Here is a 24369-nt window from a genome sequence, read left to right as displayed (position 1 = left end):
GAGAAAAGGGGGAGGGAGGGGAGGGGAAGAGAGGGAGGGGGAGAGGGAACGAGGCGGGGAGAGAGAGAGAGAGAAGGGGGAGAGAGAGCCTTTATGGGCAGTTTCATGACAGGAGCACTAGAGGACAGAGAATCCTAAGGGAGAACTGTTTTATCTTTAATAGAAACTATCGACTCACCCCCTTCTCTACATCACACTGGAGGCTGAAGCTCAATCCCCACTTTCCTAAGACTCCAACTGAAGCAGAACATTTGGATGTTTCTTCTTTTTGATTGTTCTTGTTTTTGTTTTAATGCACTGGAGACTGGGAATTAGAAAACTGATAGTTTCCTCCAGTTTTCCCATTATCCGACTCTGCATCCTTAGGTAAACATATCTCTGGACCTCCATATTTCTACTCAAGAGAACATTAAAACTGAATACAGCTGCCACTTAGTATCCATAGGGGATTGGCTCCAGGAGTACCAGGAATAGTAAAGTCTGCTGATCTTCAAGTCCCTTCTATAAAATGGCACGATACTTGCATGCAAAGTAGTCACTTCGTCCCGTATACTTTAGTCCATCTCGAGGTTAATTATATTATCTAACATCATAGAAATGCTGCGTACACAGCTGTTACACTATATTGTTTAGCGAATAGAAGGACAATTGTGTGGACACGTTTAATACAAATGTGATATTTTTCAAATGTTTTCTACCCTTCTTTGGTTAAATCTGCATATGTGGGACCCACAGACTCAGGAGCCAACGTATCCTCTGAGGTCCCACCGAGCCCTTAACTGCAGAAACTACTTCCTTGCCAGTACTACTGAGACGAGAAACTCCTCCACACCATGGCCATCCCACCAAGCAAGGGTGTTCTGATTGGCGTGGGCTTTCTCAAGGAGCGATAACATTGGTTCTTCGGTCTTTGGGCAAATGCTGAGCCATCTATTTATCTATTCATATTTATTAAAACTCTGGGTTGCTGTGTGGTTTATAAGGTAAGCAACATGTGAATATGACCCACATTTTTATGTATGTTTATGCTTAATATTTTTTCTAGTCACACGTATGAAAAATCAAAAATACTGCCGCACTGCTAAGAGTGACTGACGACGGAAAACCTAAACGGGAATTTAACGCCAGTACCCAGGTAGTATACGTTGCAGTTTATTCGTCTTTCTAAAATGAAATGTCTAATGCTGTTTTTCTTTTTTTTCATTTTAAACCACAAACATGAGTAGCAATAACAATAATGATAGTGATTCATACCACGGGTGTAAGAGTTTGTGTATCATAGGGGAAATACCCATTTTATTACAGAATTCTCTTTGAAGCCTGGATTCTTAAAGACAGTCTTACTTTAAAGGACAAATTCTAGCAGTTAATGGTAGCAAAAATTCTGCCTAAGAAAAGTCATTTCCCCCTTAATCTTCAAGGATTATTCTAGCAGTATGTTAAAGTGTACACAAATGTGTTGGCAGTGCCTTGTCAGGTTTTTCACTATCATTTTGTCTGCTTTTCTGAGTTATAAAATAGATGAGGCTCAATTTTAAGGTAATCCTTTCCCTCAATTCTTCCCTCTCTAAAATCAGATACTCACAGCAATACCTGGGATGTGATGCGATATTTTGACCTCCCTCTTTCAGGAAAGTTATTGAAATATCAGAGAGCTACAAAGATAGTCACACAAAGAAGGAATGCTTACAAAGGCGAGAAGATAAAACATATGAGGAGAGGTAGGGAGAGCTAAATTTATAAAGTCTGGCAAAGCAATGACTGCAGGGGACTTGATCACAGCCTATAAATACCTTCAAGGTAACAATATAATTGAAGGGAACGAATTATTCATAGCTTCAGAAGTTGATATGACTTGAAGAAATGGCTTGAAGCAAACAGGGTTGGGGGACGTAAAAAAGAAAACGTTCAGGTAAAATTGCCAGCAGGTGGGGGAAAAAGAGTACTTCATTATCTGAGGGACAGAAGAGTCAAAGCAATTCCCAGAGGAAACACATGAAGTATTTTAATAGAGACAGCTCAAAGCCCTTGAGTACGAAACAGGATTAACTATGGTGATCTTCAGTGTTCTTGTCAAGTTCAGAGCTCGCAGATGCACACCTGAAAGACAGCCCCCTTCAGAGAAGCACTAAGTAATCACAGAATTGTGTGAAGCCTCCTCATTAAAGTCAAGAAAACTATGACACACCAAATTATAAATTAAAATATAGAAAAGGTATTCTTTTATGCACATTGTACTCAATGTCATATTTTAGAAAGGATACTCAACTTTCTCCCAGCAAAGCTAATAGAATGTTCATCTATAAATTACAATTTTGCATTCACTATGAACATCTTTAAATTAGAACAGGTATGCTGAACAATAAGGCTGGAATTATTTAATGTGTTACAGTACATAAAAAGCAGTATGTGGGAGATCTGAATACATGAGACCTAAGCGTTTTGGAACAGGAAAATATATACCTGCAGGATAGTAACGCAAAGTCACCTTTTAAGCTCTCCTGATGTAAGTATTAAAAATAGCCAAGAATTTGAAGATGTTTTATAGCATTGTTTACATATAATATGCAAAGTTATGACCCAAAACTGTGCACTACTAGAGAGGAGTCACAAAAGCCATTTAGAACGGAACAGGCAAAAAGATGTATGAAGAAGCTGCATGATGTATCAGTTAGGAATCGGGGACTGGGATGGTTCGAAAGGATGTTCCAAAAAAACGGCAAAGTCTCCTCATCTCCAAGTGACCAGGGCTACTGTGGTGCAACGTGCCCAGTACTCCTGAGTTAGTGGTAATTTTTAAAGAGAAAATGTAAAAGAAATATCTGAAGTTTATGACACATTCAATGCTGAGACTCAAATACTAGCTAGACACATTCTCTACAACCCCCACATTGGCAAACAGAAGACATCCAGGAAGGGAGGGTGTGATGGATTAAGTGGAAAAGCTCCATTTCAGGCGCTCCCCCGTGGCTGCCCCGCACGTGTCCAGGAATCTACTTGTGTCTGTCTGGTTCCTGACCCATGGGAACAGCACGGCTGGCTCAGAAGGAAATTAAACATTCCCCTAGGAGAGAGTCCACCTTGAACTTCCCTAAGGATAGAAGCAAGCAGGATGGTGGCTACCTTACAGGACACTCTTAGTGAGTTCACAAGGGGATATGGGAAAAATCAGAAGGTAAGTTTTCAAAGTCTTGAAATTCTAAGGCCAGATTGATAAAACGACCGGAGGTTAGTTATCAACAGTATGAGTTCATATAATGGTGTTGTTGCATTTAGTTTTTTACATTTTTTTTCTATTGTGTGAAATGAACTGCTATGTGTGAATCCTGTGGTACTGGCCTCTGCTATGCAAGACTTTCATAATACACATGCAGCTTTTTTACTGTCTCACAGCACAGACAGCCACATACACAACCTTGGGAGCCAAGCCTCACTATTCAGCAATATTAGTTGTTTTCCTGCGAAGTGAAGCTACAATCTTCATGGCAAAAAGAGAACTCTGGCTTTCTGCTAAGGTTTGGTTGTATACCATAGAATTCTTTGTTAACACTATTTAAACCAAACACTTTCAACAAATAAGAAATACACAGAAAATCCTTCTTATCATGACATCTATGATTTCACACATCCATTATGTAGTATTGATGTTTTTTGTTCACTATACCAAACATCAAGTTATGTCTAAGGAAAGAACATTCTAGAACAAATCTGTTAGGCTATACTGCAACCCCAAATTTTGATGAAATATATTTAACTGTTATTTGGAGAAACATTGTAAAATATTCTTTGAAGCCGCGCAGTGATGTATCTTTTCGTTGTTTGTTTGATTTTGCTTTTTTCTGGTATGGTGAGTTGGAGGGATTGAACTCAGGACCTTTCACTTACAAGGTAGGCATAGTACCACTGAGGTAAATCCCTGGCTGCAATGATGTATTTTAAGTAAAAGATGGAGACGTAGAGAAAGGAAAGAAAACAACTTCAATTGTTTTCCCTCAGAGCTAACTTACTGTGTCTGTTTCAGTCCAATGTTTGGATGTGTTTAATGCATACACACAGCTTGAAGGAGGAAGCGCATACTCTGTGTTTTGCAGTATTTGGGTGTGATTCAAAGTGAAATGTGTAGTTCCATTCTGTTTCTTGTAATATTCAGTTAAGTAAAGGAAAAGAGCCTAATTTGGATTAATGCTATCACCACATAAGGTGCTTCCGTAATGAACAGATGAGTAGGGAAAGTTATTCGGTCAATATATAGACATCTATTCTTATCAGGCTAGGAAAATACCCACTGGAAATTGTGCAGTCTGCTCCCTAGATTAGGTGGGTTTTGTTTGGATGATCCAGGCTTTTGTCTTTTTCTTTTTCCATTATCTACCGTGTGTATGCCTCTAATAAGTTGCTATCAGGGAAATACAGATGGATATTCAAAGGGAATTTTACACAATTACAAAGCAGAACAACAGGAATGGCTATGGTTAGTTTAAAGAAAAAGAAACCAGAGGTGAAGATGAAGATGCTATTCTTTTTGCTTCATTTTGGTGCTGCAAAAAAAACAAGAGTTGTGGTTAAGGTGATAGTAGTAAAAGGAGCTAGCAAGTGGGTCCTTTGGTGTTTCATTTACTGTGAGAGAGTTTTATATAGACATTTGGGACATAGAGGGAAGTGTCAAGGCAGAAATAAAAGCATGGTAGGGATTTGCCACTAGTTTATTATCTAATTGATTAATGAGATATAGATGATATCACATTGCCACAAAGTATCCTAAACTGAGATTCTAAATGCTCATATTCACCAAGCTCTCTGCACTAGAACGCAAGCTCCAGGGAGAGAGACAGCTTCCCTATCTTGCTCCTCTTATATAGCAAGCATTTACAACTGTACTTGATACAGCCAGAGCTGGTTGATCAAGTGAACATATATATTACCTTCACTAAAACAGATCACTAATCTCTGCTACTCTGGCTAATTTTAATTTCTGAGTTCTATTCCTCCCACTTGCCTGTTACCTAAGATAAAGTTTTCCTGTTCTGCTCCTTGCTCTGTACTCTTATGTTTCTTCTCAGCTAAACCTGAGAGACTTCTGTCCTCTTTGAAGAGTTACCAGCTCTGTTTTGCACACTGTTCACTGTCCATTCCCGGCATTCTGGGAAACTGCATCACACACGTCACACCACAACTCATTTTGCTCATTCACACTGTAATATCACATCAGAACTGTGATGGTTCGTCATGCAACAAAATCAGCTCCGGGACTGCTGACCTAAGTAAGTAGCAAATGTGAAAACCTGATAACCATAGGAATTAGGCATCAAGTGAGGAGCAAACTGAATAGAATCTGCTCCTAGTTTAAGAAATGTGATTTCCAGCATGAAGCCTGTCTTTCAAGTTCCTACTGTATTCTCCACCATTAGACATCAGAAGCTAACAGATCAGGGGAGGGCAGTCTGGGGCTGCCAGGAAGACACTCACGTCTAGTTTTAAATTAGAAATAAAGAAAATTACATATTGACAGCAGAGAGACTAAATGTGTTTCTCCATTATTTAAGATCATTTAGGGTTTCCAAGCAAGTGTATTTTCTTTTGAAGTCTCCTATTACAGCATTTATCATACACTGAAATATGACATTGCATTTACCCAACAATTTCTGCTCAGATTCACTATATCTAAAAGAAGTCTGTCGAATTTTGGGAACCAGAAATACCCCTGAAACTCTCGTTCTTATATGTTTCATTCAGAAGTTCCAATTAGTTTCCATGCCAAACTTCTAATTTTTTACAGGTGTATGTATTTAAGAAAGTGGTTTGCAAATAGTTGGGTGGACTAATATCACTGAGAAGAAAAGAAAATTCCAAGAAAGAAAGAAACAATATAAAATGACATTTTTTTCCTGATTAAAAAAAGAAGACAACTTAGTTTCAGTTATATATTCTGCTTTGGTCAAAATACTATGTGTGAGTGTGTATGTATGTATGAGTGTGTCTGTCTGTATGTTGCTAGAAATCAAACCAAGGGCTAGGCAAGTGCTCTCCCACTGGGTTATATCCACGATGTCCCTATTCAGCATTCTTACCAGAATAGATTTTTAAAAATTTTATATGTCCTGCTAAATTGACAATATTCAACCTATTATTTACAGGCTATATTATATTGAAAAAGTAATTAGAAATCCTATTTCCTTCTCTTAATATCCTTAAGAAATGGTTATTTAGTCCTCTGAGCCTTAATTTAGCAGTGTTGAGACTATTAAATAAGTTGATATACATATAATGGTTATCATATCACCCAGACAATAAATGAAAAAAAAGTGTTTGCGGACCAAGGTACCAGCGTATTGTAGCTATATCTCCCCGTGCATGCATACAATGTAACTGTTACTTGGTGGAGGCAGCAGGATTAGACACTGTGTCCTTTGGTTTTGTACTACTAATACCCATGACAACCAGCAAGGAAGGAAACACAGAATTCTGGCAAAAGGATTGGAATAACAAAGATTATATTGTGTCATATAAAATAGGACATACCGAAAGGACAGTAAGAGATCTTGCATGAAAGAAGCATAATTAAAGGTATGGAAAATTACCTCTATCAGTACTTATATTTGAAAATGTATCGCAATTGCTTTGATTTCTGTAAAACTTCACTACCTAGGTTATCTTCTACCCTCTAGTCTTTTTTTAAAAACTCTCTCCATTTTATATCTCCATCTTGCAAATTTATTTATATATTGCCCAAGTTCCTACTAATTTATCTCTCTGAATATCTTAGCAAAACTCAAAGTTTTCCACTGTCATTGCCTAGCTGTGACTTCTTGAATCCCCACTTCTAGAATTGATTTTTCATCTGGGTTCTTTACACATCACATTTTCAGCTGGGTATCTCAAGAGGCTGAATTTTGTGTCATCAAAGGCAAACTGTTATATGTCTCACTTTGTTGTTATGAATGAAATCATAACCTTCCCAGTCTAGATATTCTTTACTTCTCTCCTTTTCTCTCCAAATAGCTGTCAGTAATTGTTGATATTATCTCTGAAATGTCATTTGGTTATCTACTCATTTTTTTTCCCCATGACCATAATCCTACACTAGTCCTTAAGAATATTTTTCTTGGACCACTTAAACAATAGCATCATATCTATTTTCTTGAAAAAGTCTTTCATCAGAGCTAAGATTATCTTCCTAAAAATTAAACTTTGGGCATTTCTTCTTCTACACAACAACTTGTGGCATCTTCCCTTTGCATTCAGAAGCTACTCATCATCAGTACAGAATAGAAATTCTTCACACTATAGCTCTAAAATCCGTGGAAAGAAAGCAAAAGAGAAAGAGACACAAAATCATGGCTATCATTAATTCAGTCTCTCCTATGCCCTCACCAAGCATTTTCACTTGGCTATTATAAATATTCACATAGACCTGCAAGGTGGTGATGTTATTATCTATACTTTGTGTAGTAGTCAAGCAACTCAGCCAAGATCATTCATCAGAGCTCGTCTGAGGGAGAGTTAGAACTGGAGTCACAAAGCACTTGCCTCAGAAGCAAGTGCTCTTCCTGCTCTTCCATATCATCTGCTTTGCTCGCATGTCCCTTATTCTGGCCAAATGGAACTCCTCACTAATTAGAGAACATAGCCTGCAATGCATTGCTTTGATGTTACATTAATGCCGGTATCTTCATCCGGAAAGGTCCTTCTTCGGGTTCCACCACTCGTCATCTGACCTACCTCATCTGTGTACATTCAAAGACCCCTGGCAAACAGTAACCTTGGTATATAGTGGATTCAGCTTTAAAACAGAGTCACATGTATAATGGTTTTTCCCTGCTGGATGTCAACTTTTTCTGTATCTCCAAATAAATTACTGTTCCATAAATATGTATTGAACTGAAATGATCACCACTATGCCTAGGACTCTGAAACTTTCATTAGCAGAGCAATCATAATTAAGAGTCAGAACTGGTTTGAAAGCCCATCCAGCCGTTTATTAGCCATACTATCTTGGGAAAATTCTTTAGCTTCATTAAGCATTAGTTGCCTCATTTATAAAATGAGGATATTAATAGTGACTACCTCATTGAGTGATCGTGAGCTCCTAGTAAGACAATGTAAACAAATTTCTTCTTGTACAGTGTTCTGTGCCTGGTATTTGTCAATCAATATTAGTGGTAAGTGGCCATAATGTTAGACATGGAAGGCCTTTGCAATAAATGGTCATAAGTAAATATAACAATCACCTAAGCCATTAAACTATTTGCCATTTGCAGAAAAGAGAGTAGAAAAAAAGTAAACTGAATTACTGAGGTTAACTAAAGAGTCAAAAATAGAATATGAGACTTAATTGCCAATCATCTCCTGCCATCCCAAGTATGAAATGATTTCAGGACAAAGGCTGGCTGTTTTGGAATCAACAAGTCTTATCTAAATGTCTTTAAGTAATTCTAGCCTCCAAAGGTGTTGTATCAGGCCAGGAAACATTAGGTCTGGCTGTCAGTACTACCTGTGAGGCTAATCCAGTTATACAGTCCCCTCTTCCATCTATCAGTGAAACACTAACACGTTGAAACAGCAGTGGTGACAGCAGCAGGATCTAAGCATATGATTGTGTGGAGAGGATAGCTAATGAATTCCCCCATCGATACGCTGAGCTTCCCTGCCTTCAGAATGCAATCTGGGATCTAAAATCCATCATCTACAGCTTCAGGGAGTCAGTGAGTTATTTCTTGCCCGGTTGCACTGAACAATACCCTAGGAGTAACGACTGGTAACAGTGTAAACTGTGGGACAGTGAGATCATTCATCTAACTGGTGGCGTTAAGGCAGGATCACCATTCAGTTACATGAGCACCCCTCTCTTGATGGCACCTAGAGTCTATCATGCTGGTACACTTTAGATTGATGTCTGAAAACAACCTCTGCTGCTCCAGCTGGTTTGGCTCCTTTGATGACTGCTGCCACCTAAGAGAGAGGCCATTAGACTGGTTTTACATCAGCAGCAACATGACCCCTTCTCAGAATTTTATATTATTATAATTGAAATTTCAGAGGACTGATTTAAATTTATCTATTTTTTAGGAAAGTAAAATATAGTATTTTCTCTGCAGTAAAAGAGGTAATTGAAGAAAAGTCTTAAAGTATCAACAGTATTGAAATCTTGTTTTTCAATTTTCTGTTCTTTCAAGCCTGTCAGCTCTATGTGAACCAAGTGATTACGACATCATCACCCCACAGCCCATAGCGTGATACAGAGTGAGTTCTCAATTTATTCACCATGAATGATGCTCATGAATTAAATCTTGATTTTTTTTGTAATTGATGCTATGCATTCACTGAGGATTCTGAGACGTGATTAATTAACTAATGACGAAAGTTAAAGTTATTTGACCTTTGCTTTTCATAATTGCCTACCAAGCATAAAATATTTTATACATACTTAACTCAATATTTATTGTTTTATCCTTACACATTTTCTTTACATGTGAAATTTATAATTCATTTTAAAGAATATGAACTGATTTTATTTGCATTTATCCTTTCAGGTTACAAGTTTACTTGGTGACAGCAGTTACTGATCTGTACACAAGTTTCAGTGCTCTACATTAGGACTGTGGTTTTATCATTCCTCCTTTTTGGGCTCTGTTAATCTCCAAGAACAGGACAGAGTACTCTTGGTCTTTATCCAGTACTCATGGTGGCCCCAAGCCATTTTTATAAAAGCCCTATCTCAAAAGATATTCCTTAATGCTGTGTCTCTTTATTAGGGTTGTTCGATTGTTTAGTGATTTTAATTAGTAGCTGTCATCAACCTCTTTTCCTTTCCTTTCCTGTCCTGTCCTCCAGATCCTGTGCTTCTCTTTTTCTTTCTCCTTTCCATTTTTCTTCTGCTTCTGCTTCTTGCAAAGTTGTGTATCTTCCTTTTTACAGTGAACACAAAGAGAGACGGACCTCAGGCAGGCTGTGTTACAGGTTATTGGTGAGCCTGGGGCCCTCGGAGTATGATGTGAAAGAACAGGAGAAGCACTGCACATCACTTTGTGACATGGTGTGGAGATGGAAAACATTACAATGCAGCACTCATGGAGTAGAACTGCTTCACTTATCCCATTTTCCCGATCCAGGTCTTTCGCAGGGGTAACTACTTTCTCCATCGTATATTAACGGGACACTCCTAAATCTCAAACTTTGTGAATTCACAAAAAATTTGCTTTTGATCACACAGCTTAGAATTTTTTTGAAATAAAAGTCCCAACACATTTATAAAACAATTCAAATGAAATACTACTTTCTACTGAAAAACATACTCTTTCCACTGGTGTGTGTGTGTGTGAGTGTGTGTGTGTGTGTGTGCACTTGCTATTACTTAGTGGGCATTTGTTTAAGAAAAGTACCATTCTAGACTTGTACAGTCATCTGCTGATAACAAACAGCTTCTATACCATTTATTTCAAATGACCCTCAGACAAAGTCTAAAGCATAATGTTTTTATGCTCATTTAAGAGGACAAAGTGAAAGTTCCAAGTGGTGGAGTGGTTTCCTCGAAGCCCAATAGTTAACTAGGTACTAACAGAAATAAGACTTGTATCAAAATCTTCTGGATTCAAAGTAAGGGCATCTTTCTGCTGAACCATGTTGCTTCTCAAAACCATGGACAGAATCAAAGTAAACAGATTTAGATAGAAATCTTGTGAGAATAATTGAGCTGTGCGAAAACACAGAAACTCCCATGCACAGAGCCGCTTCGGGTCCAGCTTACATAAGTAATTCCCTCATCCAATCCTGGTTTCCACTCTCTTCTCCCACCTTCTTCTCCAACTCTGCTGGGACAGCACAGCTACACTGAGAGCTGCAGGGAGGACACCCAGCAGGCCCTCTCCGCACAAGTGGCTAATGATCTGGAAAAGCTCCTAAGCCCAGAAAACCCGAAGAGGCCTTTTTCGCAAAGAACAAACAGCAATGAAAGGAAATACAGAGCCAGCCTGCAGTGCACAGCACTCTGTGGGAAACAAAATCGCGCCTGTTGGACATCTTTGTTGTTTACTTATTCCTTCCCTCTTTACTGGCGTTACCGGTCTCAAAAACACCAACATTTCTCTGTGCTCCACTGAAGATTCTCCTACCTACAGTTCTGTAGTTGAATCCAGTTCTGGGGATGGCCAAACCCAGACATGAATCTAAGTTAACATCCACCCAACTTTACTGAGGACTAACCCAGCGGTTGTGGACAGTTTACTGTAAATGTCCCACATGTGGACAGCCAAAACAACACATCCAGGTCAGCAGCTGATATACACACAGAGGTAAAAAGCACACCATTTATCGTATTTCAGCTCTGATCCCACTTATCCTCCAGGAATCTATCTAAATGCTATAAATTATGAAAAGCAGTATTACACAAACCAAACTTAATAAATCCCCAATTTCTCTACAGCTGTCACTGAGGGAGCATTACCACTATCCTTTGGGGAGGGGTCCAATTTTTCCGAAAGAGAACATTTTACCATTCGGAAGTAGGGCTCTGTCTATCTGAATAATACTCCTTAGCCCTCCCTACCTTGTTTTACCTAAGTATCTACATTGTCAGTGAGAACAGAAACAGTTGAGGAAGGTTGTAGATTCTTGTCAAACAAAACAGATGCTCTGAAACAAATTTTCACTGTTCCTGAAAGGCTCACAATTTAAAAAATGAATGCAAGAGGATTGACTATAAACTGCACACAGGGAGGGAAAAAAATTAATAAGATGTCTTTTTTTTCCCACCCAGCATTAAGTACATGAAGAGAAGCTAATTGTTGCTCATTTCTCCCCGACCTTCTATTTTGCAGGAGGTTGTCAAGTGCTGAATGATTGCAGTAACAGGCACTTCATGGTAATCCTTTCTCTGTCCTATTCGATTTTACCCTACTGTGTAAAAGGAGGTGAGAAAGCTTAGATATAGGGTCAACAGGCAGATGTCACTCACGAGCAATAGCAGTCTCTCCCCAGATATCAAGCAGATTAACTCCTGAAAAATAGATTTCAGTGGAGGAAAATTTATAATTGAAATAAGCACTAAGATAAAAAACAAAACACCTCTGCACCACGACATTCTGTCCTCTGCAGAATCTCATTTCACGTACACATTGCTCAGCAAAGACTTCTCTGCCTTCGTTGAGCATATTTCATCATGATTTTATTACTATTACAAGTAACAACTGAAGCACGGACATGCGAACCCTAAACAGAAAAGTTTTAGCTAATGTGAAATAAATGATTTCGAAATTCGTTTGATGTCATGTCCTGATCTCGTCATCTTCCTACTCCTCCTCCTTCACCTCCTTCTTTTCCTGCCCTCCTATCCTCCTTTAGTGAGAGAATTTTTATCTGTCACTGTCTGTCAAAGGCCACTTATTCCCCCATGAGGATCAGGCAAATGACAAGATTCTGGTTTGAAAAGAAAGCATCACAGAAGGGAGGACCTCCACTCCTGACTAAAACAACAGATAATCTAAGCAAATTGCAGCATAGGGAAAGCATGCCCCTAGCACATACCCCACTCAGTCTTGGTGCCTTTTTCCTTCTTTGCTTAAAGATTCACCTATGGCACGAATGTCTTCTTTCTTCCAGCTCTCTTTACCCATTCCGGCCATGCATATACTATTGCATGTGCCCAAATTCCTCATAAGCACCTATCCTCTGTTCTCCCGGCTCTGAGTGAAACTCAAATCTGCCACAGCAGATGCCCTTTGCTACTGTGAAGAGCATCATAATCAGGCTGTTTGTTTGTTTGTTTTGTGGTGCTGGGGATAGACTTTAGGGCTTTAAATATGCCAGATAAACATCAGACCACTGAACAACACTGCAGCTCCAGACTGACCACTTTAAATGAATTAGTAAACCATTCAAGGATTTCCAGTAAAATATGGGTTTAAGAAGATAACTGTTTTTCTTCATTAGGTTATAGTGAATAGGGATTTCTAAACACAAAGAAAAGAAAAGGGAAAATTCAATCCTATAGGAGGGATCATGTACAGCTTAGAGCAGGTGAAAAACATGCAATGAATACCCAACGAAACCTCCCTTCTGCACCTGTGACAGACATGCCTGGTGGAAGCCAGATCTCTTAACTATGAGATTCTCCTTCCTGCTATCTGCACAAACCTTCTCAGTATAAAGCTTTTAAGTGAGAGAGGAAAGATAAAGCTCGTAACCATACTTGCTTTATGGGTTGTTCCTAGAGTGGCTGCTGATCTCAGTGTCAGAGTTCCCAAAGCTCTCGGAAGGGTACTCTCTTTTCTTTCAAGTAAGCTAACTTGGGGATAAAAATGATTATCACAGTGCTAATGTTTATGCTGCACACTTCAGGAACTACTAGAAATTGCCCTCCCAATAGGCAGACCTGTGTCCTCTTCTCTTGTTCCCAGAATTTATCCAGCTGCTTGGCTCTGACCGGTCGCCCAAAATTCATATGTTAGAAGCTTAGTCCCCAATGCGTCAGTGTTGCAAGGTGGGAACTTGTGGAAGGTAGATAACCTCTGTCGTAACAAAGGTTGCAGGAGGGGCTCATTCTCTGTGTTCTCTGCCACTTCGCAAAGCCAGGGCCCTCCTCCCCTCTGAGGAGCATGGCTCCCTGTGTCATCTTGGAAGCGCAGAGTGCAAGCTCTGCAGGCACCTTGTTCTTGGATTTCCCAGCCCCTCAAACTGTGACCAAAAACTTTTTCTATTCTTCATACATTACCAAATTTCACATATTCTGCCATAGCAGCATGAACTGACTAACACATATATTCATACCTCCTCTTCATACCTGCCATCACTCTCCGTATTTCCCCAGTGAGTTCTCTTGTGAACTGCAGAGGTTAATGGAACTTATTTACCTCTGGGCTAATCCTTTTCACTTTCACAAATGGATCCTAACCTCTTTGTTTCTGAGTAATTTTCTTTAGCACAAGGGAACAAAACATTTAACAAACAAAATCACTTTTATAGATTTCCAAAGTCTTATAAGAGTATCCGACTAGTTATTTATGGCTTTACTTGCTTGGTGGATCTTCTTAAATGCCCAAAGTAAGAAGCTGGTTTTGTAATCAAGTCTTTCAGTCTTCTAATTGGATTCCTTTATTTTCATTTATAGTAAGCAGTACAAAGAAATAATACACTAGGAAATAATTTTTAAAACTGTTTTCAAACAATAAGGGCAAATATTTCCATGCTTAAGAGGGTCATGGACAGGTCAAACTCACTTCAGAATTTTGTAAATTTTCCCATTGCCTTTTCTGCTGAAAAGATCAAGTGGTATCATTTCTAACCCAAGCTTTGAAGAAAAGCCTGGTTGCAGTTTTCCAGAATGTGTAGGAAATGGGAACATCATTGCAATAAGTCCGTTGTTCTCCAAGAGGGCTTTACACATTTTAATGGAAATTTTCTAGCATTTTTTCTTTTATAAAGAAGCAAAATATCAGCGGTTCGGTGGCCTGTTTTGCAAGCGCAAGGACCCAAGTTCAATCCCCAGTACTAAAAAAAAAAAAAAAGAAGCAAGATAATATGCCAAACCTAACATGTATGCTTAAACAAAGTACACACTCTGATGGATGCAAACAAATATTTATTACTTGCATCCCAAAATATGTGTAGAACCATTCATTTTTGGACACCAAAAACCAAATAATTTATAATGGCATAAAACAGTTATATTAAAAGGCTATACTGAAGTGAAGTTCTAAAAATCCTCATACCAATTTCGTTAAAAGACTGCCAATTTCAAGTAAGCTATCAAACATAAAGAAACCTCTCCCCTTAAAGTTCTATCTCTATAAGACAGAAATGGGAAAAAATTATCAGATAAAGTACATTGTCTGATTCTAAAAGATGCTCATGTCTGTGCCAAATCATATTTTTCCTTGTAAGTTACACTGAATGAAAGAAAAAGGAGATAAATCATCATGAAAATGCAAGTGAGACGGTAATAATAGCTTAGTTATGGATGCCATGAAATAGTCATTAAGTTATGGGCAGCATAAATCTCACAGAGTTTTGTAAATGATGGTGGTTGTTAGAGGCCAAATAAAGACAAAGTATAGCAACTATAGCTGCTTTCCTTTTTGCTCTTTGGCATGGCTTTTTACAATGTTTAAACTCAAGCTTATAACACCATATGGTTCCAGAGGCGTCTGAGAAAGAATTTCAAAAGTGCAACTCTAGTTAAGACTGTCTTCCACATTCTGAGGGGATCCCTTCTCACCAGTCCTTCCTGGGAGTTCTGTGAAGAGTCTTGCTTTGCTCTGGCTCCTGCTGCGTCCAGACCACCTTCTCACTGAGCCTCTGAGCTCCCCGCTCCAAGACATGCTGGAGGATCAAGTGCTAGGAATGGGCACTGCCATAAACACAGCGCTTGATACTTGTGGTTCTGTCCAGCCATCTCCATCTCCAGAGATCGGCAATGAAATCCCACACTCTGCTCCCCTCTTTGGATATGCACATTAAAAAAACCTGGCTCAGAGACTCCCATCTAATGTTCCTTTTCTTCCTTTTCAGAGATTCAGACTAATCCCTAGTTGATCTGTTGATTTTTTTTTTTGTCTCTCTCTCTTAATGGCTTTCCCCCCTGCTATTAAAACTGAATTCTTATTACTCCAAATTAAATACATACTTTCTGGCCCTGACATTGGTAACTAATGAGAACAATTCCTCTCTTTGCTCTTGGTAGCTGCACTTGGGGTACTTACGGATAAAAATCATTTTTCTTTTGCCTACTTTCTTAACTGAAGACTACACAGGTGATAAAATGGGCTAATTGTTGCTATAAAAATATTTTCTATCCTCATAATAAAGTAATATTTTCCTTCAAATCATTTTAATTTCTTACACTTGTACTGTGTTCTTATGATCGATCTGTGGGGACTGGGCTTGGAGTCTTATTTAGCTCACAAGTACAAGAACTAAAGCAAAATGATAGATGTGCAGCATGAACCGGCAACTCAGCTCTCAGGTACTTGGTTTCTTGGTGCCCCTTTCACTCTGGTACTGAAGTCAGAACCTTGGTTTCTATCCCACATTCCTTACATCTGTACAGGGACATCGGTAACCAAGCACAGGGTTTTTAAAAGTACAGCTTGCAGCCAATTTTCACAAATGAATATAATCACATGCTTTAAGACATGTATTGCCTGTGGCAAAATGGAGGAGCTCTGACAGATGCTATCAAATGCAAAGCCTGGAATATTTATTAACTGGCCTTTTACACAGTTCGCCAACCCCCAGCCTAGGAGATAATTTGCATTCAAGTTGTCTTTGCTACTTGAACCAGGTAAATGAACCACACCAGGTAAATCTCCCCCTGTACCCCAGTGGTCGGCAAATGTTTTATGGCAGGTCAAGCCACACGGCTCCTAAAGGGAATGTTCCTTATATTCAAAGAGTAGAAGAAACAGCTTGTCATTTTTAATCATTGAGGCATTCTAAGCATTCTGGTTCATAAAAGTGAAGGCAATTTTAAAAAGTGCACCTTTACCATGTCTACGCAGGTTGTTCTGCTGCATTTATCGGACTCACCAAACTCAGACCACCAGGAAAACAAGAGACTCCAGGCCAAGGCCAGGTACTCACTATGTGAAGCTGGAGGAAGTCACCAAGTCCCGGAGCGCTGTCAATGCGTACTAAGATCCCATCCTTCACAGTGGTGCTGAAGCCCACAGCCAGGCGGTCAGAGCGCGTGCTGGGCCTGTCATTGGCTGGCCAGGTGTAAAGGATGAGGCCACCACTTTTCCCAAAGATGTACGTAGCACCAGCTGTGAAAGGAAGGAGAGAAGGTGACATGAGGGCATTGTGTGACATACTGTCAGCTATTACACACCGTTGAGATGCCACGGAACAGCTGCAGAGAGGAAATGTCCCCCAAAGGACAGTATTTGGGTATGGAGAGGGATAGCTTCCACAGCCTCAGAAGGCATCTGTCACCCCAAATCGAAGATGAAGGAAATGGAATGAATAACAAAGCAGATGGTAATGAGAGTCATTCTTTACATCTTCAGTTCCTGCTCCATAGTCGCAGAGGGCAAAAATATGCCGTGTCTAAGAGATTTGGGATATGGGACAACTTTGCTGTCTTCTGCGACAGCTGAACTAATTTCCCCTCTTAGCCAGGATGGAACTGATATAGAAAACTTGCCCCCCATCTCTTGGCACGGAACAGTCTGAGGGCAGAGCCAAGAGCAGGTCTGGGGACACCTGCAAAGCCATCCCCGCCTACTGTCAGCTCCTCCCACTCTACAGAAAGGAAAGCTGCGGAGTATATGTCGCATGTTATCCGTTCTAAAGCATTAAGCCACAATAAATTCTGAGGTACAAAAAAATCTCATTTATCCTCTTTGAAAGGTCACTGTCCTAGCTTTACCAATTTGCTCAGTTTATAAATTCCATGTAGCGTAACATTATTTTCCTTTCATGAATTTCTCAATCCTTTGGAGATGGCCTCTGGAAAATCCTCCAATTTATCTGGAGAATTTGGGATCGTGGTATGTAAATTTATGATTAATTCTATATGCAAAACAATGTTTGCTCCTTACTATCCACAAACACCCTCAAAGCTTCTTAAAATTAGAAATGTGGGTATAATGATTTACCCTTGATATCTCTCCATCTGTGAAGAATTTAAATAAGTCCCTTTCTGTAGATGATTACAAATGTCATCACTGCTCCCTTTATCTTTATTTGGAAAACTAGAAGGTTACTCAGTGATTAATGTATAAAATCACCAAAAATACAAATCAGCCTGTGACATTTCATTAGACTTTATAAAATTTTACCCAATTCTCTCCTAAATCCATGGTGTATTGTGCTATAGAGATACTTTCATACTTTATGAGAAACCACTTTGGTCATGACAAAAATAAGCGAAAAATTGGTAGCAACAACAAAATATAATATACATACGACTTTACAGTTTGCAATATCTTTCAAAACTATTAGCTGAATCTTCACATTTGTATGAGATATTTCATGCGGTACCAGATTTTCAGATATGGAAACAGAGGCTCTAATATCTGACTTAATTCAGTGGCACCTTCAGAAGTTCTGAGCCAGGGACTGCTGACTCCAAGAGCCTTTTCTACCCTATACCAACATGAGTACATAATGAACTGCACCAAGAGGATTGAGTCGTCTGTACTTAGTTCTTTTCACTTCTCCTCGGATCAAAATGGAATGAAAACAAACCCATAGCTCTAAATCCGGCCTGTTTTCAAAAGCCCTTCTGGCTCTTCTCACCATACAAATAGCTTTATAAACCTCCTACTCTGCTTGTATTTCCCCCAGTTTCCTGTCTAGTAACTCTCTGTGCTACAATATCAAGGGAAAGACCACGTTAAAAGACTGATACACAGCTCCTTAGATACAGTGGTTAGGAGTTCCCAGTGATTTTTGTTTTTAAGCAAACAACTAACAGCTTCACGATGACAGTATTAGATGGGGTAAAGTAGATGTAAAATCCAGTTTAACAATTTATTTTAATTGCTTCCAGTATTGTGAATTTATGGTCACTGTGTTAGATAATTCTAACTTCATAGTTGAAAAGGGCAAAGAGATCCAAAGTATCTAGTACATGGCTTATTTTACTATGCAGAAAATGGTAGTAATGCATATGTTCTTGGTACTATATTTATTAGTGAATAAAGACCTTGAGGGTTCTCACGGGCAAACCTGCCTTTAGAGGAAGTTAATTAGATTTACAATTTTCTACTCTGATGATGTTGCTTTTTCTTTACTTCCTTTGTTTTGCTCTCTTGCATAGTTGTCATGGCTTGTGTCTAGATGTCCCTCCAAAGCCTCATGCAGTCATAGATGAGACTTTTTCAGAGGTGGCTGGATCTAGAGTATCTGATGCTGGGGTTGATTCATGGCACAGTACGGTACTAGGATTAAGGGTGTGAGTACTACTCACTTTAAGTAGCCTAGATAAGACATAAGGGACAGAAAGAACTGTGCCTTGTGGCTTTTGCTACCTTTTGCCCACCATGAATTGTTTATGCTTTGGGATGCCACTCTGCCTTGGAATCAGCAGATTATGGGCTAATACTTTTACAAACTGTGAGCTAAATAAACATGTCCCCCTTTAACTTTGAATATCAGATATTTTGTCTCAGCAATGAGAGAAAAGTAATGAGGAGGAGGTGAAGATGGGAAAGATGTATGGGGAAAAAATGAGAACCAAGATTTGCTATGTAAAGGTACAAGATCCTAATGATGAATGTAACTGTATTATATACTTAAAAAGTAAAAGACTGCCTTGCAAGCGCAAGGACCTGAGTTCAATCCCTGGTACAAAAAAAAAAAAAAAAAAAGTAAAAGAAAAAAATATGAGAAAATGAAAAAATGGAAATAAAGTGTTTGTAAAAGGCGAGGGGACAGGGGGTGAAGGAAGGGCAGGCACAAGGGGAAAAAATGGGAACCAAGACCTGTCATGTAAAGGTACAAGATCCTAATAATGAATGCAACTGTACTGTATACCTAAAATGTACCAATAAACTCAATAAAAAAGTACCAATAAACTAAAAAAGATAAAAAAATAAAAAATAAGCATGGACTCTCTGTTAAGTTTGATAGAAAATGCCTGGAATCCCAGAGGAAACTATTTTGCTTTATGTTTTCAAGTAAAAAAGTAATTTGTTGTCTTTAAATGTGGATTACAAATCAACTTTTTTGAGAATATTTCTGGAATTCATTGAAGATGTTCAGTTCTAAGCTATGCAATAACACAATACATGCTTTCTTTTCCGAACCTAGGATATCTAACTGCTAGTTTCTCACTGTTCTCAGTATGGAAGTGCTAACATCACACTACATTTATTAATAATCAGTACCATGTAAATTTCTTTTTGACCAGCAAAACAATGATTAGTTTGACTGTGAAGACAAAATGACTGTTGTGGCATTTCACACTGCAATATTTTCAAGTTTGTAAACAGCTGACATTGGTTTTCTGAGTTCTGACCAGCACAGAATTTCAGGAATGAAATCTCTGCACTCTCACCACTAATCAAGATTAAGTGAACACACTTTATCTTCCAAGATGGTAAAAGTATGACCTCTTATTTAACCCACAACCCACAAATAGTGTATCTGGCTTATTGTTTCATAATTGCCCAGTTCATGTGAAAGAACCGATGGTGAGAGCAGGATTTAAGCATACGAAGATGCATGCTTTTGTGTCTGTTCTGGACGTGTGTGATGGGGAAGAGTAACAGGGCAGGAGAAAAGGATTTAAGAGATGTCAGGGCAATGACGAAGGAAGTCTACAAAGCAGTCTAATGCAGTTGCACAGTAAACTGTAGGCAGGTGACTTAATGATTTCTCAAAGAGAACGAGGGCTAATTTTTTTTCTAGTTCAAACTTTTTTCCAAAATTCTTAAAACTTTGGTACATTTTAATGCTTAGTTTACAGGAATTTAATTTTTGTTGTCAACTCAGCCTTTCCTTAGTTAGTGTTGCTTGGATAATTACTGTTATTTATTGATTTTATTTGTAAACTCCAAAGCCCTGGCTTTATGATGCTGTTTCTCTTTCCAGTCACACATCCAAAGACTTTATTACTCTTCTTGAGACTAACAACATATACAGAATTATGGTCTTGTATAAAAATTTACCTTATATATAAAAAAACATGACATGTATACTAATTAATTACTTAATTATATATAAAACTTCATGTGCGAACTATGTTGCTATAAAGTGAGCTAAGGAACAAGACACCAGACTCTTACTCAAATCTCTTTAAACATTCCCCAAAACATCATCTCAAATACTCTGGCAATGATGCCTGTCCATTCTGTCCTATTATTTCAGGATCCTTGTTTCTGGTTGGTTACTCCCTCATCAAGTTTCGCCACAGTTGTGCTCTTTGTTGTAGACTGACAAATTCTTTGGGCACACAAATGGACTACCAACGACATAAAATATATTCTGCCAGTAAATGTGGTTATTGCTATTAAATTGAAACTATCTTTTATTCATATCAATTACCATATAGCTAATAAAACCAAAGTGGAAAGACCTGTGGATTTGAAGTTGACAGATGCCCTTTCTAGATAATGGAGGCATAACGCTAAAAGATTTTGTAATGAATGATGGCTCCAGGAACATTTTTTTCTCAATTTATTTTACTTTGTTCTATGATATTCTTCAATACCTCTATCTCCTCAGATGTTCTGGAATGGATCATCTTCATTTTTTCACTACAGTAGGAACTTATATTTCCAAAGCATTGTGTGACTTTCAAATTGCCTGCCTTGGGGGTTATTCATCTGAAGCCTCTGCCCTCAGCATTCACCGAAGTTTTAATGGCAAATATTTTTGTTACTGTCTTAATGAAAATGAAAACGGAAGTTCAAAATGATTCAACTCCTTGGTCTAGTGCTAAGTGGTGGAACTGAGGACAGAATCATGTCTCCCTTTCTTGACCCTCTCTTCTCTAGTATCTAGCTGACCTGCTGACCCATGGGATAAAACTTCCTGAAGTAATCCCTAGCAACCAAGAGCTTCCCCCAAAGGAGAAAATGGTGAGTGATAGGAGCAAAAACTGAAAACAAGATCTGTTTATTATTGAAGGCATCACTGGGGAGTACAGGGTAAGCACTACAGCTTTTATAAACAGCTCTCTGATGCATGATTGAATGGGTGGCTTTTTAATCTATTTTGTCTACTCTGACTTTCAAAAATTATATAAAAGCCAATGCCTTAAACAAAGCAAAACTGAACAAACTGAATACTAAGAGAGAAATTTCACCTAACTTTAAGAACATCCTTTTCTTTGACAAAGAAATGGACATATATGCTGCCGAGTAAACAAGAAACTGAAATATATCCCAAGGGAGAGTGGAGATCCCATTCCTTAGGCATGGTAGGTAGATACTCCTTCCATGTTAAATGGTCTCTTTCTCTTGCAGGAAGAAAAATTACAATCAAATGGACTTAATGCCCCCCAAATTTTCCTTCTGAGATCTGCAGAGGCAATATTTCATGGCATTTGCTAGAATTCCAAATTCAAGGTGTCAACTCAGACTTCCCACCAAAACAATAGTGGTTCAATATAGCGTAGTATTAAATTTTCTTAGTTAACTCTGGAGTTCAAACTTGTATGCAGAGTAAAGCCCTTAATATATTATGCATAGTACTACAGGCACCAGAGGAGCTAGCTGATGAAAACCCTCAAATCAATAAAATTCTACCAATGAACTAAATGTTTTTCTATGAATAAGAAGAAAACTCCACTATTGTTTTATTCTGGTGGTAAATATCATCAAAGAGAACCACTATTTGTAGATATAATAGAGTATTTGCAAAAACAATTCCTGAAAATATACTTGGTTGGAATTGTTGATGGAAATATTATGGATTTTCCAAGGAGTTATGAAGAAGAAATAATCATGCTGTTTCCAAATCTGCTAACAACTGTTGAGACATTTTATTGCAGTGTTACCTTATATACACCTTTATTCCCCCAAGTGGGAAATAGAATCACAAGTAGTTTCTCAATACACTTCTGAATGCTGACAAATACATCCTGGCACTTTCTTACTCTTAGGAGTAATGATATTTTCGGGAACACATAATTTCAGAAATGTGTCATAGTAGCAAAACACGAAACACAGTTATTCTTACTCATAGAATTTTAGTATACTTCCACTAACAAAAAGAAGATGGTTAAAGTATGCAATGCTTTAGACATGAAAATTGATCTAAAAGCATAGCTGCCCAGAACACATTCAAATTCTCTTATTTCAGGAATTTTCACAAGCTTATTTTTTTCTTTGGGGCAACTATTTCTTTCACAAACTCGCTGATACTAATATTAATACTAATGCTCATCCGCTATATGCATGAGATATTTACAATACATTATATTATACAATATAGTATTTGCTGTGGTTAGATCAAGAATATCTTCAAAGGCCTCATGTGCTAACAGGTGTGGCTTGTGGAAGGTGACTGGATCCTGGAAACACTTACTCGTCAGTGGAATCACCTATAGTACCGATGAGTTAAGCAGCTTAGCTGCTGGAAGTGCGGTCTGGCTGGAAGATGCGGGTCACTCAGAGTTTGTGTCTCTTCCTGGTGCCTCTTTTCCTCTCTGCCTCCAGAAGACCACAAAGTGAGCAACTTTCCTCCACAGCAGACCCTTCACCACCTGCTGCTTCAGCTGACTATGAACTAAAACCTTTAAAAAAGCATGAGCCAAAATAAACCTCTCCTCCTTTAATTTCTTGGAGTAGGTATTGAGTCCCAGCCATGAGAAAGGGACTAACCCAGTGTTTTAAAATTCTATACTTTTCACTTGACAGGTTGTTCTTGTATTATTAGCTCAACTGGGCTCTATAAGGTTGCACCACAACCTGCCTAGAAGGCTTAAACAGCAGAAATTTGCTTTCTCATAGTGTTGGAAGCTGGAAGACAAAGATCAAGGTGTCAGCAGTATTGCCTGCTGTTGAGCCTTCTCTCCTTGACTTGTGGGCAGCCACTTTCTCCCTATGTTTTCACATGGGTTTCTCTACCCATTCCTCTTCTTAAGACACGAGCTATATTGGATTAGAGCCTGCTGTGATCACCTTATTTTAACTTAATTCCCTTGTTAAAAGATTTTCCTCCAACTGCTTCTTGGCCTTTTGGCTAAGATCAAGTGTAAAGTTCTTCCTCCAAATAGTCACACTCCTAAAAATAAATTTAGCTCTAAATATCCATGATGATCTGTATCCATAGATTTATCCAATGGCAGATCAAACATGCTCATAAAAATTAATTGCATCTGTACTGGACATCTATAGCTTGCTTTCTGGTCATTATTAATTAAACAGTACACAATAACAACAATTTACATCGTGTTTATGTTGCATTAGGTATTGTAAGTAATCTAGTGATGATTCCAGCGTATATGAGGATGTTCTTCGGTTGCTTTCAAATACTACAGCATTTCATATAAGTTATTTTAGCATCTGTAGATTTTGGTATCTGCAGGGGTTCCTGGAACCAGTCCCCATGGATACCTAGGGATGACTATACATGAATTTGGAGGAACACAATTCAGCCCATAGCTGTCATTATATCAGTTTTAAAGATTAGGGAAACTATAAAGTAAAATTATTTTTACCAGATACCTATTAGAATCAGAAATTTAATCCAACTGTCAAATCCAACAGTCTATATTTTCTTCATGTTGCTAATCTGTACCCCTGACCTCCTTATCTCTTACCTTCATTTGTGAACCAGGATCGGGGGAGTGGGGATGTTGCTGGCAAGAAGAATATGATGGCTTTCTAACATGTGACCAAAATGAAAAGCACCCAATAAGATAGAAACTTGATAAGGTCACAACAGCGATGGGGTAATCATTTTATCTTCTTTAATTTATTATTT

At 38.5% G+C, this 24369-nt stretch overlaps 1 protein-coding gene and 1 pseudogene across 36 annotated transcripts in view; one reads left to right on the top strand and one right to left on the bottom strand.

Moving 5' to 3' along the window:
- Nrxn3 (neurexin 3) overlaps positions 1 to 24369 on the bottom strand; it is a 1525607-nt gene that overhangs the window by 332245 nt on the left and 1168993 nt on the right. For all 36 annotated transcript variants that reach the window (XR_004518320.1, XR_004518321.1, XM_033766713.1 and 33 more), the window contains one exon: positions 16573 to 16754. Coding sequence is in view for 34 of the 36 variants with exons in the window: in XM_033766713.1 (XP_033622604.1) it covers positions 16573 to 16754 (182 nt within the window). In the remaining 2 variants the exon portion in view is untranslated. The remainder of the gene's footprint in view (positions 1 to 16572; positions 16755 to 24369) is intronic.
- LOC117287184 lies at positions 23606 to 23783 on the top strand (annotated as a pseudogene).

Source organism: Fukomys damarensis, unplaced genomic scaffold, assembly GCF_012274545.1.
Source record: "Fukomys damarensis isolate Sample0158 unplaced genomic scaffold, DMR_v1.0_HiC HiC_scaffold_21, whole genome shotgun sequence".
Classification (NCBI taxonomy): domain Eukaryota; kingdom Metazoa; phylum Chordata; class Mammalia; order Rodentia; family Bathyergidae; genus Fukomys; species Fukomys damarensis.
The sequence above is the reverse complement of the archived record's forward strand: the minus strand, read 5'-3'. Positions and strand labels throughout refer to the sequence as shown.